The sequence below is a fragment of the Crocodylus siamensis genome, chromosome 12, assembly GCF_052110815.1.
Source record: "Crocodylus siamensis isolate JL-2025a chromosome 12, ASM5211081v1, whole genome shotgun sequence".
NCBI classification, from domain to species: Eukaryota; Metazoa; Chordata; order Crocodylia; family Crocodylidae; genus Crocodylus; species Crocodylus siamensis.
The window spans coordinates 29,852,085-29,870,106 of record NC_143406.1 but is presented as its reverse complement, the minus strand read 5'-3'; the positions used below and the strand labels follow the sequence as shown (position 1 = coordinate 29,870,106).

General features: G+C 44.3%; 1 protein-coding gene across 7 annotated transcripts in view; it reads right to left on the bottom strand.

The window, feature by feature from the left end:
* Window positions 1–16,818, bottom strand: part of ATF7IP2 (activating transcription factor 7 interacting protein 2) — a 55,180-nt gene extending 38,362 nt beyond the window's left edge. The window contains exons 1-4 of one of the 7 annotated variants that reach the window (XM_090023849.1): window positions 15,964–16,818; window positions 15,183–15,311; window positions 7,738–8,621; window positions 1,031–1,164 (exon numbers count right to left, since the gene is read on the bottom strand). In XM_090023849.1, coding sequence (XP_089879975.1) covers window positions 1,031–1,164; window positions 7,738–8,611 — 1,008 coding nt within the window. In that variant the 5' untranslated portion in view covers window positions 8,612–8,621; window positions 15,183–15,311; window positions 15,964–16,818. The other 6 variants (XM_090023848.1, XM_090023851.1, XM_090023852.1 and 3 more) reach the window with 6 other exon arrangements.
* Window positions 16,819–18,022: the final 1,204 nt, after the last annotated feature.

Below are 18,022 nucleotides of genomic sequence, written 5' to 3'. Positions count from 1 at the left end.
CAACTGCTCTCTCTACTGTGTTACAAAAGAGACATTGTTGGTTTGGTTATGACTTTCGTTCCCTCTGTGTTTTAGGATGCACTTCAACCTGAACCTAATGATTTATAAATGCTGAGGTTTTCCAAGTAAGCACTATGTTAAATACCAAGAGCAATTTCAGGCCCCAGTTCACACAAGCAACCTGCAGCTCTGAGACGGGTGTTGAAGCACAGTGGTATAAGCTGTCAAATACCAATACCCATAACTAGACGGGACCGCAGCACACTGCCAGATTTCTTGCTTCTCTTGGTCCATCATTGTTTCACTGATTACTAATGAGAACAAAGCAACAAAGAACTTCCCAGGCATTTTCACCCTCCTTTCCTTTCTGATTAACTTCTCTCATTTCCTTCATTCTACAGTATCAGCCTATCCTCTGCAAATCCAGCAGTTGTACTCAAGAATGTACAGAGCAAGAATGACTGCCAATTGAAACAGATTAATGCCAAGTTTACAGGGTAAATTTATTCACTGTCCTTGACCGCAGTCCTCAAACCCACTGCTCCTAAACCAAAAGCAAGTCAGAAGAAGTGTAAGTGTATGCATGCAGATAGGTTAATTGCCTTGGAGGCAGGTTAGCTACTCAGCTAATTAGGACACCCTAAGTACTCTGAAGAACAAACCATGCCACTTCAATTTAGGAGGCAGCCAGAACAGGAACAGCAAGCAGCCTGCAACCTCATGCATGCTCATGTAAGTTGTAGTAATACACACGTTGTAATACATGTTACTTCATCAATTAATATAGGCAAAAATTGGATTTTTTTTTTAGATTACAGAAGCACTAATTTAGGATTATACTTTATTTCCTCCCAAATCCATTTACATTCTGTCTAAAATATAAAAATTCATATTCCTCTGATTTGGATTAAAATCATTAGCCCTGCTAACAACTCCAACTAAGGTTAAAAATCAAGTAAACAATCAAAACTAAACCATTTAATTCATACAAGATGTCAGCTTTATATATATATAAACCAAAGCAAATTACCTTTTCCCATATTTTCTCATCCTTTACTGATGCTGTACAAATATTTTCTTCATTGATTTCATCAGAAGTTTTGATCCGTTTACACTGGAAGTCTTCCTTATTTCCTGAGCTTAACCTCTTCCTTTGAACAGTATCTTGAGTTAAAAGAAGAGGAAAGAGAAAAGAAAAGTTAAACATTTTACTTTACAAAAGCAGTGTCAAATATTTGTTAAAGGTTAAGTTTTGATGAAATAGGTGAGGTCTTCACCCCAAAGCACTCTATACAAGAAATATTAAATTATTGAGGGAAAAAAAAAGAGTTAAACGGATCCACTCTCACCCCTCAGAATTTTAAAGGCGATTTATTTTTTTAATTGTAACGATTTTTGGTGCATTCAAGAATGGAACAAGGTAACGATAAACCCAAGTAGGCCATTTATTTTAGTCACTGTTTACGTATACTGTCATAATCAATCACCTTCATGAGCTATTTCCTTAAGCATGGAATATTTAACATGATATTCTAAAATATTCTGCAAATGTTTCTAAGAGTGAAGACAAAATCTATACTATATATTTGAGAAACAGCTGAATGAATACTATTTTAATTGAATGTCATTAACAGGGCGAATCTGGATTTAAATCAATTTGATTTAAATCAATTTTAATCAGTCGTCAGGAAGGTTTGATTTAATCACTGTTTTCTGCAAAAAGTGTGTTTTTCTCGTTTCATATCCTTTATTCATTTAACTTTCTGAAACTACACTTTCAGAGAGTGGCAAGGACATCTTAACAAAAAAGTAAAAACTATGATTAAATAAAAAAAATATTTAAATAAAAAATCCATTTCTTAATTTTAAAAAATCATTGATTTTTATCCACCCTGGTCATTAACTACCAACAAAGGGATGCAGACATACTCTGTGATTCACTCTAGGGCACCAAGAATCTGTGTGGGGGAAATAAGTGAAACAAGCTGAGGTTATGAAAATGATCATGAAGGTTCATTCATGGTGGAAATAAATCTTTGTTACACAGGCAATTCAATTCCTTTTTTGGAAGAAAGGCCACCTGTGTATTTGTCTCTTTGTTCAGATATATGCTATGCAACTACTAAAGTTTTCAAAAGTTCTTGCTCTCAATCAAGGAAATCCAGTGTTCCTAAAAGAACAAGTGAAAGCTGACACTGCAGAACTTGGAGAGACTTTTGTCTCCTGAATTTCGATCAGCTTAGCTTCCTTCACAGATAGTACTTCTCGCTTAAGTGAACTAAATTTAAAATTGCAGGGTAAAAATCAGGTAATATTGGAACTCCTTGGATGTGTGAATGGGATCTGTAGCAAGCTTAAGCTGTTCAAGACTGCTGTTCAAAAGGGTGATATTACATATACACTGTTTTTACGTTTAAACAAAGTTCATGTATTGAAAAGTTGAAAAAGCAAACAAGAAAGTTAAATGGAGCCTGCCTTATCCTGGAGTAGATGTTGGACAGCACTGTTCTAGAGAAATGCTTACCCCATGCTCTATAAAACTTTTCAACAGACATATAGGGTAGATACACATCCAAACAGAAAATCCTTCTTTGGCTACATTCTTCACAAGCAATATCAATATATGCATACACATACACACTTCTCTGTCTCTCTCTCACATACATATGTGTGTGCGCCCCTTTGTTTTAAAAACACACCTATATGTGGCTAAGTCTCCATTTGCAGATAAGCGGTACAGTCTTGTTAGGGAGTGGCAACCATATTTTCTTAAGATTTCCATTTACAGCGAGCATATTCCATATTACAAACCTCTCATTATTACTTACACTGTGGTTAGCTTCCCTAGTATCATCACCAGCAGTGATCACCAGCCCTGATGAACTTAATGAATACAAAGACATACTAATGGCATAAAACAAGTGGGATATGCAGAGAATCACCCTGAATCTCAACAGATACTAGGATCCATTACGGTTTCTGTAAGGGTGAACCGATAAAGATTTTTTAGGCCAATACTGATGGCTGATTATTAACCAGCCATACTGGCCCATACTGACCTGTTTGCTCATATGCAGCCCAGCAGCTTGGAAAGCAGCATCTGGCTGGGAAGTCTGTGGGGCCAGGGGCGGGGCGGGGCGGGGCGGGGCGACGCAACGCAGATCGAGGCATTCACAGCTGGGGCTGGGGCAGGTGCTTCACAGCCAGGGTGGGGCAGGGCACAGGACAGAGCCTCAGGCGGCTCATCTGGGAAGTGCGGCACCTATCACTGTGCACACCCAGAGGGACACATGGGGGGCACATGTCCCCCCGATATGTGCATGGGGCAACGGTGGGCTGCACACTTGTGGCCAGGGCTGCACCAGCCTCTACTTGGTGGGGGCTTGGCCAGGTGGGGCAGGCAGTGGCAGTGCTGGGAAGGAGGGCTACAGCCACCCCAAAGTTTGCCACAGAGCTCCCCTCCCCAGCACCATCCACCCTGACCCTGCCAGCCCTGAACACAGCCCTGGCCCAGCTCCCCTCCTGAGAACAGGCTGGCACAGCCCTGGCCCTAAGCGGGCAGCCCACCCTCGCCCTGCACAGCCACACTCCCTCCCTCACCATGGGGTCCTCGATCTGCCCCCCATACCCCATCCCTCCCACACAGCCCTACCAGCTGGACGCTGCTCTCCAAGCTGCTGGGCTGCACTCCTGGCCGTGTGCATGTTGCACACATACACATGACATTTATCAGCAACATTATCAGTCACATCAGCCAAAAAGAGGCCAATTCCTGATAACATCAATTTTCCTTTTATTGGTACTGATTCAATATACACTGATGCATCAGTGCACCTCTAGTTAGCAATACTACTGTAGGCCTGAGGGATCAGATATTGTATCTCTGACAGTAAATAAACCAAGTCAGACTTTTGAAATACAGAACCAGTAAACTTGTATCATGTATTTTCAGAAATTAAATCAATACAAGAGCTATTCCAAAATGGTTATTCATTTGGGATCTGAAAATGTCCAACGAGAAGAAGAAAGGGCATTTGGAGGACAGTTTACTATTCTGAAAGAAATGAGAAAAGAAAGTGTGTGTGATGTAATCCCATATGAATAGGGATTTTTGCCCACAGTATAACTTACATTGGCCATTGCAGCACTACTCCTCTCCAACCCCAGCACAGACGAGAACTTCTAACCAATACTGTAGAGCAGTGGGAGCCAACTTCTTTGGCAGGCTTGCCACAAATAAGCACTGCAACCCTCCTCCCCCAGTACCACTCTGATCCCTTTCCCCTGTCCAATCCTCTTCCTTCTGCTTCCTACCTGATCTGATGGTGTCCATTCTACTTCCTGCTCCACCTGCCAGGCAGTGAACGAGGTGAACAGACACAAACACAAAGTCTGGTTGAAAGAAAAGTTATTGTATGGACACAAACTATACTGTGTTGCTGTAACGCACATGGCACTTGAGCGGCAAGTTCTCCCCTCATGGCCACGACCTGGACCCACTGTTACCCACTCCAGCCTCTCAGGGTTCTCTCACGCAGTTACCTCACCTGCCGTGCCTTGATGTTGATGTTATGGTCTCACAGAGAAGTAGAAGGGGCTTTGCAGTGGTCAGCCCTTGACAGGTTTGAGGCCCCCTGACCTTGACCCACTTTATCTTAGCTGGGTCATTCCACCTGAGGTCCACTGTACCAGGACCCTTGGCTTTTGGGCCTCAGCTCTTATCTTGCCCCTCACAAGCTCTGGGCCCCTTGGGCCCTGGTCTTGCCCTTCACGGGCTCTGGCCCTGCACCCTAGTCTCTACTGTCTGGCACCACTGTGTTTGTCAGAGAACTGAATACCTTACAACAAGCAACAGTCCTCCTTCTGAAGCGTTTGGGCTTCTGCACTCATGCAGCCCACCAGGCTTCAAGCCCTAGAAGTGCTCTGTGTTGGGTGCCCTTGCCGCACCCCTGTGACCTCAAATCTTTCTCTTACAGCTACATCCAGTCCTCTAGTTTAAACAGAAACCAAAAACATGAGTATCTGTTCCCAAAACAAAAGGTTCCCTTCCTGGGGTTGCTCTTTCCCTGTGGTAGCACTATCACAAAGGCTCACAGAACTTCTGTCGCTGCTCACGGTAGAGGGTTTCTTCCAGCTCCCCTGCAGCCCAGAGTCCTTCCTATGTGAGCAGCTCACACGGTCTCTTCCCAGGAGGTCTGCCTCCTGCAGCTCCTACAGCTAGACTGCCCTCTCTGGGTCAGGCCTTGGGCTTGCAAGTCTCTCCGAGTCACTTCATCTTCTACTTCTACCCCAGGCAGTGATCGACAGGCCTATACCTGGGATGGGCAGGCATTTTATTTAAAGCCCCTTTGCCATCGTAATTCTGTTCCAGGGGCCGAGGCTAGCCAGCTGACCCTGGGGTCCCTCTCCCCCCTCAGAAATGAGCAAGGGACCCTGTTACAGTTGGTTGTAACCAACTGACTCGTTATAAACATTGAAACGGCCACTGTAAAAAAACTCATTTTTGCCTCAAAATAGAATCAAAGCAGAAACTGTGAGTGGATAATAGTAGAGGAAACAATACTAATGGCCATAAGCCTTGAACACAATCAATATAGATGTGAAATAACAGCTAAGCAATTTTAAAAATTCCTCAGAGGAGCTGGAACTCTACCACAGCTTAAATAAAAGGTATCCAGTCAACATAGATGCTAGAGATTTAAGAATCAATGCCAGCAGTTCAATTAAGCTTCTTTATTCATAATTTCTGTATGGGGAACCCTTATGCAGTAGGAATGTAATCAATTAGTTTGACAACACTTGAACATGTTTTATCCTGGTCTACGCTTTCATCATCATTTCAGCGAAGACTGCTGACAAATTTGTTTATATAGTAACACTTCATAGATTAGGCTAGGCACAAATAGAGGCACTGAACTGGTTATTGTGTAACACAATAATCTGGTCAACAGAATAGTTCATAGTTTTCAAGGTTAAAGAAAAAGAAAAAAAGAGGACCAGAGCTGCTTGTGAAGCTGAAAACAAGAAGAATTAGCTAGCAAGGGATATATACCAAATAATGTTTTACGTAAGGAAAAAAAAACAAACCAGTACCATTTGAAAACATTTTAATGTTTGTAATCAAACTTACCCATCCCCTCTCCCCACAGCCCATTTCATTTATTCCCTCTTATCCAAAGGTGCTCAACTTCTGGCCCTTGCATCTTCCTATGGGTCCAAAACTCTGGCAGTGAGGGAGCAGCATTACTTGCAGCTTCCCTGCTGCCCAGTTTCTGGACCCATGAGGGACCCTGCAGCTTGGATGATGTGGCCTTGTACATAGGGTTGAGATGGCATACAGCTGGGTCTGGAACAGAAGACTTGGGGTTGCACTAGATGACCTCCCAAGGTCTCTTCCAACCCTAATTTTCTATGATTGGGGCAAGTGTGGTATCAGACCTATGCATGTGGCTGGGTCAGCATGCTGGATCACATCCATGGACCAATGCCACACACCAGATCTGGCCCATAGATCAGCTCCATATTGTAGGCCTCGCTGGAACTCACACACACACCTCCCACTGGTCAGAGAAGTGACCAGCAAACCTGGCCAATGCATGAACTCCTTACATAAGCAAAACTTGGAATGCAATTAAGATATGGCCCAGATGTGCACTCATGACATGAGATGAGGAGGAGATGGCTGCATAAGCTGCATGATGGCCTAATACCAAGATAAGGATGGAATGGGAATACTCAGATCAGGATCTGGAATAAACCCATGGTACAGGAAGGCTCAAGGTATTCAAGATATTGGTAGAATGTAGTATGTAATTTGTTTTGACCACTGTATAAAACAATTAGAAATCATAGGAACTCTGTGTTGGGCTATGGAATCCTACGTGGTGTTGTGCCAACACCTTGTCTGCCAGATCATGAGTGTATTAGGGCCATGCCTTGTAGACAACAAACCTGGCCGTGCCTTTGTCACTGAACCAAATCTGTGGTCGTTCTTTAAAACAAGACTGGTGTTGGGATATCCTGGCTACACCTTTTTTGCCAGCACCACAGTCCCCGAGACTTTAACAGTGACAACCCATTGATAAAACACACAAGGACAGCGACCATGACATACCACTCATGTAATCTGTAGGGGCAGAAGCCTGAGCACCACTGCTTTTATTCAAGCAACTGAGATAAGACAGACTCGTCTCGTTTCTTTGTTTCCTCCTTTTACTTCTCACAGTCCGAACGTGATTTTATGAAATCAATGTATCTTTCCTAAACTTAACTGTAGATGGGGTTAGTTACTAGTAAAATGGATTTTCCTGTTTCATATTCAATTCTGAAATTTCCAATTCACTTTTCTTCATTCCGTTTTTTTAGGTCTGCCTCATTTTAGTCTCTTTCAACTTTTCATGCAAGTCTTTATATTGCTTCTCTTTTCTCTCCTCTCACCACTTCCTTCCTGAACTGTATGCTCTAAATTTGTCATCTCTCTTCCTGTTTCAAAAAAGTATCAAGACATGGGTGAAGTTGAATAGCTGGAAGGATGGCATTTGGCCTCACCACTAGAGTACTTGTTTATCCATGCTGTTTCAGCACTACAAACTAACATGCCAGAAAGTAAACTGCAAAGTGTTACAAGTATACTCTTGACTGAACTCTTACAATGGTACATTTCTGAATTTATCAATTACAATAAGCTAAAATTAAAGAATCTCAAAAACAGTCAGGTAATTAGAAGAAAGTGCTTACCAAAATTAGATTCAGGTGACATATCCTGTAGTTTAAGATCAGTTTTATCATCTTCAAAAACATTTGGATAACCATTCCCATATGGCATTTTGCTCTCAAAATCAGTTTTATCTGTCTCAAGCCGTGTGGGAGTAACTGAACTAATATTATTCTCATGCTTTAGGTTATTTGAATCTTCCATGGTATCTGTCCTTTCTGAAGTGGGAATAGATTTTTTGGAAATATTTGTTTCTACTTTTGTGTCAGTCTCTTCTAAATCAGGATTCATACCATTAGTTCTTTCATCCTCAAAGACGCTGCTAGCTTTGCCTTTTAAATAAGTGCTCCTTTTTAATTCAACAGGTAATCCATTTGGTTGTGAATAAAGATGCACTTCAACTGGTTTGGACGATGGTGAAGTTAATTCATTTTCATGCCAATTATCCAGTATGTCTTGTAGACACCCAGAACTTAAAAACTGCTTTGCATCACATATTTTGTTGCAAGACTTCTCGGGGGTAGGATCTTGGGATTCTTTTTTACATCGATTTTGATTAATATTTTTATCGTAAGAACATTCAGTATTTACTTCAAGGTTAACAGGGTCAGTTTCAAGGTTCAGCATTAATGTTTGGCATACCAGTTCACATTTTTCAGGAAGTGTTTTAGTTATGTTACATTTAGATAATGATCTTTCTTTTACAGTATCGTTACTTCTGTTGCTTACGTCCATGGAGTTCAATTGATCAGAGTGATCCTCCTCAAGATTTACAAACTTTTCTTGTCCTGAAATTGTCTTTATTTTATTCAGCATTTTCACTTGCTTTCGACTACTTTGCGTCATAGTTTTTCTTGCTCTCCAAGGCTTCCGGATTATCATATTTGAAGGCTCCATCTTTCATGCCCTGGAATAAAAAAACCCTATACTTTAAAACCAGATTCATGAAGAATTACATAATTTAAAAGCATTTCTCTCTCAATTCTGCTGCAAATGCCAGTATTTTAAAAGTCTGTTTGAATCAAATCAAATGTTTGAAGTTAATTAAAAGTCAGAGCTGGAAATTATTAATAAAGCAGGTCTGTTCTTTACATTACATTTACTATGGCTTTATGCCTTAATATCTTAAAATGTTTAAGCAGCTAATTAATGTGTTAAAGCTAATATTCAAGATGGAGTCCAGGCCTGAGGTGGGGGGCGGCGGGTGGCTAGGCAGGATTTGGACACAGGTTCAGACAGGGCCTCAGTTTGGTTAGGAGAGTATACAGGCTCCAGGACAAAGAAACTGGATTCTGGTTAATCAAATTAAGGAAGTTAAGGACAAGAGTTAAAAGAACCCTATAAGATACAACTACGCAGATGGGAGGCCCTATTTACTGATAAATAGGAAAACTGCAGATGAATAAGGACAAGTGTGCTTGCTATGGTTTGCGATCAGGATCAGAGATGAAGACAACTGAGGACTTTAAGAATAAGTACTGACAGAAACATGCAAGCAGAACAAGTTCCATCTCTTAGGGAGGCCCCACTTCTACTATCTCAAGTAGTGCCACTCAAAAGGGATAGCTGAAGACTGCACTAAGGTTTCATACAGACATTCAGATTCTCCTACAAGAGTCACTGCTCACCCAGAAGAAACCATGAGTATACAGATGTTCAGGCTTTTTCTCCGAGAGTAAAAATAGCCGCTCCAGGAGAAAAATAACCTGGGAACAATCAGGCTTAAATCACTCCCAAGAGTTTCTACATTACACTTGAGAATTTCTCCTGAGAGACTGAATGTCTGCACATGTTGTGGCTTCTCTCAGGAGAACATGGTTGTCTAGAATTCCCCCTGCTTCGCTTCCAGGGAAACAGCGTGTCACTCACTGGACTCTGCTGCTCCAGCAGGGAGCAGAAAATGCCCCAGTCACAATCCCCACATTGTATTGCACAGAAATAGCCTGACGGGGGCAGTTTGTGTCAGTCAATCAGGGGTGCCCTATGCACTGCCGCCATCTTTCACCAGGAAAGATGGGGGAACCTACAGATCATGCTGAAATGCGTTTATAGTACCCTCCTCCCCAGGTGAACAGTGTCAGCACTGCAAGTTCTTCAATCTTCAGGGCCTCAGCATTCAAATATCTGTATACACAGCTCTGGGAAATTTTCTCTACCAGAAGAACAGACCTGGGAAAATTCTCTTAGATTATCTGAATATGTGCACATAGTCTAAGAAAGAAGATTTAAAAGAAAGGAAAAGGCAATAAAGAACTTGAAAAGTAGCTGGCAGATGACAGGGTGTTGTTATTGCTTAACCACAACCATTGATACACATACCATGCATATCAAACCAGCAAGACAAATTCCAAATATTACCTGAATTTTCATTTCTATACCCATGATACTTACCCAGTGCTTAAAAAGAGATGGTTTACCAAACATTAAACCTCTTTGTTCTGTGAAGCTCGTACAACAAAAGCAGCAATTCAAGATGAAAGGCAGAATAACATAAGAAAATGTCTAAGCATGATACTTAAATGCTTGCAAAGAAATTAAAATAAGTTTAAAAATTACTTAAGTGTGCATATATATACACACACACACACACGTGCTTAAGACTTGTCCTCTTTCATTTCCTTATGATGTATAAGCAGTGCACAGTGGCACATTAAGATTAGCTTATTCAGAAACACAACCTTTCATTGGCCACAGCTTACTTGGTCAGATATTATGCTGTTTTTCATACACCATCTGACAAAGTGGACTGTAGCCTACAAAAGCTTATGCTTTTCTGACTAAGTTAAATCTTAAAGCTGCTACCCTGCCTTCAGATTAAATACATTTTTGTCTTCTTATGAAAGATAAGGAGAGAAACAATCATATGAAGGAAAAGATTCTTTCTTTACATCGTATCAGGAACGTCAAGCTTGGTCTTGCAGTTTTGATAAAGGATTTCTCGAGTTGCAAGCCTCGGAGATGCTTGTACCTTTAATCCTTTGAAAGTTTGAGTTGTTAGCAGAAATGTCCTTACCATAAGCAACATGTTAATTAGTTGTTCGAGTTAATGATCATTAACTTAAACTGCAGAACAATGCCAAATTGTTCTACAAAACTGTTTTAACAACTTTAAACCTCATCAAGCTTTTGATAGCACCTTACAGAATGATTTACAGAAAGCTTTAAGAATGTACAGCATTGATTAGACAGATAGAAATTACAGGTACACCAATAAAATTTTTTTGCGCCAATACCGATGGCCAATTATTAATGACCCATAACAGCCAATACCAATGGCCGATATGCAGCCTGGCAACTTGGAGAGGGGAGGGAAGGGGTGTGGTGGTGGCAGATAGAGGCCCCTGTGGTAAGGGAGGGAGTGGGGCTGGTACAGTGGCAGGCGCTGCCCTGTCAGGGCGGAGCACAGGACTGAGCTGCGAGAGGCTCGTCCATGGGCGTACGGGGATGGATCCTACCACTACATGTACCCCAGAGGGGGCCATGGGGGACATGTACCCCTAGGATTAGCGTGCAGGGTAAGGGCAAGCTGCTGCTGTGGGCTGAGGGTGGTGCTGGACTCATCCTGGTGGAGCGGGCTGGGTCAGGGCTCTGTTCAGGGTGGGCAGCAGCAGTGCAGGAGTGGGGGGTGCTACATGGTGGGCTACAACCACCCTAAAATTTGCCATAGCCCCCTCTCATAACTCCCCTCACAGCGCCACCACCCACACTGAATATAGCCCCAGCCCAAATCTCCTGCTGTGAAGAGCCCAGCTCTGCCCCTGACACCAGCCTGCAGTGGCAGCTCACTCTCTCCCTGTGGACAGATCTGGGGGGCACATGCCCCTCCCATGACTCCCCAGGGGGTGTGCATAGCAGTGGGATCCACCCCCTGCCCCGCATGAGTGACTGGGCAGCACCTGGCAGCACCCCATTCCCTCCCTCACTGCAGGGGTCTGCATCTGCACCCCTCCAAACCCCTTCCCTCCACCCACCTCTCCCTTAACAGACTTACCAGCCGGATGCTTGCTCTCCAGGCTGGCCACATGAATGCTGTGGCTGCAAGCATGCACATGGCATTTACTTTACCAGTGACATTTTCAGCTACTTCAACCAAAAAAGCCAGTTGCTGATGATGTCAATTTTCCTTTTATCAATGCCTATACAATATGGACCAATGTATCAGTGCATCTCCACTAGAAACTGATTAGATGGATAGAATTAATCTAATCAAGTGAAATTAGAGTGGACAAACAGCTTATGGAATATTTTTGTTGTAAGAACATTCAGTATTTATTTCAAGGTTAACAGGGTTAGTTTCAAGGTTCAGCATTAATGTTTGGCATACCAGTTCACATTTTTCAGGAAGTGTTTTAGTTATGTTACATTTAGATAATGATCTTTCTTTTATAGTATTGTAAAACAGGGGTGACAAATTAATTCAGCCCCCTGGGCTAGATGGCTACTGTGGGACCTGTATATGGACTGGATTGGATCTACAAGCCAGCCCTTCATTCTGGACCCAGAGAATGCCCTTAAGAGGCCACCACATGTGGCCTGGTCCTATTCCAGCTGCTCCAGAACCATGCAGCATGGTTCTGGAGCCACCACCACAGTGGCTGTGTTGAATATCCTCAGAAAGGTAACATGGTCACTGCGCTGCTGCTCAGGGACACAGGCTGAAGCAGGCACCGTGTGAGACACATGGGACCATCTGGTGCACCCTGTGTTCTGCCTCTGGATTACTCTGAGACTCACTGGCAGCACTGGGGGCAGGATAATATGGCTTCACAGTCAGATCCAGCCCACAGGACCTATTTTTTATGACCCTGGTTTAAAATGACCATAAGAATGAAGCAGGAAAACAATATAACTAAATTTGTTCAATAGCTATAGGAAACAGTAATAGTTTTAGTATCAAGAGATAAAATAGGAGTTATGGTATGTGGAAGTATACAGTAAATTGACAAACAGTATTGATCTCAGTATTAACAGACTAAAGATACCTTGATAAACATGAGCATCAAGGTATGCAAGGTGACTGTTGCTCTCACATTACTGTAGAAATTAGAATGATAGAATTAAAAAAAGAAAAAAAGATGAATGAAAGCTATTGACTGGAGATACTGGCTGGCTGAGGGGAATTAAGAATTAACCAGTAAGACATAATGCTTATGGCAATATGTACCACAGTGCAGGGAAATAAAAAACAGGAAGACCACATGCTGTCAAGAATGATATAGAAAAGAAAAACTTAAAGATAAAGCCATGAAGGTGATACTACACCGAAAACTGTGGAAACACCTTATCCAGCCCCACCGCTGCTGTTGAACTGATAGATGGGAATCAAAGCAGCAAAACGAGGACTGCCAAAGAAACAAATGTTTGTTATGCAAATCATTAATATGTAGGCTGATCATAAGGAAATCCAGGACATTTATTGGACTCCGTCCCTCTGCCTTCACAAGTCGGCAGGGGCAGGGTAGCATGCTGGGAAGGCAACGATACCTGCCTGTCCACCTGCAAGGTGCTTTTCACTGCCCCAACTCCCAGGCGGACTGCGTCCCTTGCCCCTGCATTTGTGGGACGCCCATGATAATTCTCAACAACTGGCAAGGACCAGCCTCCAAAATCTGGCACCGTCTTAGTTAAACCAGGACATATGATTACCCTATTAATATAGGTTACATTTCCATTCATAAATGTGAAATTTATGACAATGCACACCGTTCAGAAACAGCTAAAATGTAGATCAGCATAACAGACTGTTATTTGAAAAAGGGAGACAAACCTGGATCAGTTTCAGCCAAAATTACATTGTTGCTGTGTTAAACTTGGGAAAAGTGACTATTGCAGCCAGTTAGTGGACAGCCAAACCATTTGAGCACAAGAGTTATAGTTTTTCATCACAGGACTCAAAGAGGAACCATACAAAAGCAACAGAAATTGTCAGACTGTTTCCAAAAGCTAGAACAACGTACCAGGATACTGCTTACTTGTGCTAAATCTGGAAAGTTGCTTTGGCCATACCACTCACACACCAAACGTGGTTCTCAAAGGGCTAATTAATAAACAATAACCGAGGATGCACTGGTACTAATCAACCTATAAAATCACATTTACTATGAAGTTAAAAAGCAGATGTTTGATTTCTCCCAGGGACAAAGCCAACAGAGATCTGCTGGATCCTACAGATGTACACATTGATTATCCCAGTTTAAGTGCCTGTAAAGTACTGAGACTCCCCACACACCTGCTAATTCAAGTTAATTGCTATTCAAACTGCATGTACAAATGACTGCCCCATGCCTGTTTTGATGCGATTCAAAGCCCTGGACAATCATAAATGGGGTAAACCCAACACTGTTTTTAGCCCAAAGCTCTACTTGTAACCACCTATAATATAGCTCTCAAAAATACTGTCTATTTTTGTTATATTTACTCTTCAAAGAAGCATACCACTAATGTTTCAACCAGTTTCAACTTCTAATACTAACAAGTAATTTATTAAATAAAAAGATATGAACTGAAAAGACTTCTGAAGCAGTTATATTAGCTAACACAACTTGGGTCTAGAGAACCGACATTCTTCAAGAATAAAAACAGACATTAGGTCCAAGTGTCCAAGGCTTTTACTTGCATCAAAAGAGATATGGGGGAATAATTTACAGCCACAATTTTAGTGATAATGGAAAATACCCTTTTTTCCCCCCCCCAGGAAAAAGCACTCTCTCAGATGCCTCTAAGGTACTTAATATGGGACAGGCAGCTTGTATGCCTGTAGATGCTAGGATAAAAGGCTTTGTTGCAGAAGAAATCCAACCTTCTGCTTGCAGTCTAATGTTATAAAGAGGTCACATCTAAGCTAGCTCTATCCATATACAGACCTTCAGTTTCTCCTGGGAGAATGGCTGCTCTCCCAGGAGAAACCACGAGTGCACAGATGTTCAAAAGTAAAAGGGCTGCTCTGGGAGAAAAATAAAACAGGAAACAACTACGGTTAAATTATTCCCAGAAGAATGAATGTCCATACATATTCTCTTTTGAAAGACTCCACAGTATACTCCTCTAGCATTCCTGGCTGCTTTTAAGGAGACACTGTGTTGCTCACTGGGCTCTACTACTCCAGCCCAGCAAGGAGCAGAACCCCCCCAACCCCATTGTGCTGTAGAGACATACAGGCTGACCCCATGCAGTCTGGGCCAGCCAATCAGGGCAGCCCTTTGCACTGCTACTATCCGTCTCCAGGCAGACTGAGGGAGCCTGCAGAGCACAAGGAAATGTGTACACAGGAGTCTAGCTCTCTGCTCTTCAGAGACTCAGCATTTGAATGGTTGTTTCCAGGCATCTCCAGATAAGTTTTTTCTACCAGAAAAACAAAGCAGGGCAGCACCTCTCCACATACTGCCCCTCTGGCAATCAGCTTGAATGAAGCTAACCTTAAAGAGGACTGCAAAGCACTGAGGGTCTTAGCACATTTTCTCACACATACCTCCATGGGACTCAGAGTGGGTCCAGGGGCAGTAGCCCCCACACAGCTCCCTGGAAAAAAGGCCTTCTCCAGGGGGAGACGTGCACCCTCCGTTTTGCCGCTCGAGGTCCGCAACCCGCACGGTCCAGCCTGCACCAGACACAACAAACCAAGCTATCGGCAGCCTGGACCCCCCAAAACCCCCTTCCCCTGAAGGAGGAGTTCAATTTCACTACCCACCGGCTCCCCCGCCGCTCTGCGCTTCTGAAGACAAAGCAAAACCAGCTAAGCTGAGATGGGAAAAGCGACAGACCATGGCTGCAGCCCTGTCCCCAGCGCAGCCGCGGGGAAACTTCCCGACGACTCGAGCGCCGGCGGCGGGTGACAGCGCAGGGCCCGGCCCTCCCGGCCGCCATCAGCGCCGCCGCGGGCCCCGCACCCATTCCGCCCCGCGAGGCGCCGGGGGAAGGGAACGGAGCCTCCCCCAGCACATGCGGCGGCGGCGGCGGCTCCGGGCGGGCACTCACCGGAAGGGAAGAGACGTACCGCGGGCGAAGAGGCCTGGGCCCGCCGCGGCCCCTCACACCCGTCTGCGCCCTGCGCCGCGCGGGCACGTCAGGGGCGGCCGCCGGCCAATCACGGGCGCGAGAGCGGCGGCGCGGGCCGGGGCCGGGGCCGGGGCCTGGCCCGGGCAGGGAGCGCCCGTTGCTCTGTGCGGGCGCGGAGCAGGCGGCGCCCTAGGGGGTGCTGCAGCGCTGCCGGGCCCCGATTCCACCCCCCGGGGCGCCTGGTTCCCGCCTACCTCATCCAGAGCCGTGGAGGAGAGCAGCCTCTCCTCCTGCCAGCAGCGGCCTAGGGCCGGTGTTTTTCGGGCAGTTTTACCCGACCCCCCACACTGAGGCAGTCGAGAGAGGCCCATGGAAAATGTCGCATGGGTGCCCCTGGGCAGTGGGGCCAGCAGAGCAGGCCCCGGCCTCCCTCGCCCTGCACTGAAGCTCTTAAATGCCCGCGAGTGCCACCAAGTGCTGCTGAGCCAGCAGTGGAAAGGAGGTGGTTGGCCCACTTGCCTCCTTACTTCAGTCTGGCCTTGATACGCAGACCTCGTTCCTTGGCCATTTTAATCAGTTTGCCCTTGGAAACGGTGGGTTTTGTTTACTGTTGAGATGCTGATTTCTGGTGGGTTTTTTGTACAGGTGATTCTCAACCTTTTGAGACTAGGGCAGCTTGCAGAAAATGCTAGTGTTCAGGTTTCAACCACCAAAAGATAACAGCGAGCCGTGTGTTGCAAAGAACTCAGAAGCCCAAATTCGGATCCAAACTGTGAATTCCTGGGTTTTATCTTGTGACTCGTGTTAGCATGCCTGAAGGTGCTAACACAGGGTACCTCTACAAATGCGCTTTACTACAGAGCTGACTACAGGCAGTCCTTGTCTTACAACGGTTCGAGACAACTTTTTGTACTTACAACGTTTATAGATTGACACCCTGTTTCAACTTTATGACATCAGTTTCGACTTTACAACGCTTGATGTGACCTGACGCCACGCCAGCAAACAAGTTTGTGGCATCACTTATCTCCCTGGAGAGTATCTGTCCTTGGACGCTTTCTTTAAGAGAGTAGACAAAACTCCAGAAAAATCTGCAGCCAAGACTCCTGAGAAGACTCCAGCCAAGAACCCTTCAAAAAGTCCAGCAAAGTCACCTCAAAGAAGTCCTTCCAAATCAATATGATTGCTATTTACAATAGAAATACATTAATGTAGCTATATTACTCATCTGTAATTGATCAAGTACAAAATTCTGGGGTATTTTTGGTGAAAATAGGGTATCAGGCCTTGAATCAGGAACCAATCCCCTATTTATAGCATTATTTCTTATGAGAAAATTAGTTCCGAGTTACGTTTTGACTTAAGATGCAGTTTTCAGGAACCAATTGTGTTGCAAGTCCAAGGACTGGCTGTAATGAGCTCTTCAGTAAAGCGTCACAGTCTACATGTGCTGATATTGGGGCACAGTAACTAACAGTACTGTCCAACAGAGTAAATTTACTCCACCAGAAAGCATATGTACGCAGTGAGTGGGGCTGGCTAGGGCACGACAGTGCTAAAGCACAGGGGCTGCCTGCCACACAGCTCCACACTTTAGCACTCTCGTGCCCCAGCCAGCCACCTGACACTACTGACTCTCAGAGGGAGTCAGTTCCAACGTGAACCAAAGGGGGCAAGAGTGCTAAAAAGCCCCCTTGGCTCAGTAAAGGCATCCAGGAGGGCCTGAGGACAAAAAGTGTGGCATATAATCAGTGGAAGCAAGGCGCAATCACCAAGAAGGATTACACCTCCGTTCCTCATGATTGCAGGGAGGTGGTTAGGAGGGTCAAGGTAGATACAGAGCTAGGGCTGGCAATCAGAATTAAAGAAAGAAAAAAGTCCTTTTTCAAATATATAGGGTGTAAGAAGAAGATATCAGGTAATGTGGGGTCCCTACAGACAGGCTTGAAAATCTAGTGATTGCAGCAAAGGAAAAAGCTGATCTCTTCAATGAGTTCTTTGCCTCCCTATTTTTTAGTGGGGACCAGGACAACTCCCCCACTAGGATTATGGACAGGCTCAGGGGACATGACGCTATGCCTCGGGTGAGGGATCATCTAGTTGGGGAACTTTTGGAGGGGCTGGACATGTATAAATCATCAAGTCCAGATGCTCTTCACCCAAGGGTACTGATGGAATTGGTGGAGGTCATAGCAGGGCCCCTGGCACAGCTGTATGAGCACTCATGGGGCTCTGGCCAGGTCCCAAAGGACTGGAAAAGGGCCAGTGTGGTCCCCATTTACAAGAAAGAGAGAAAGGAGGACCCTGATAACT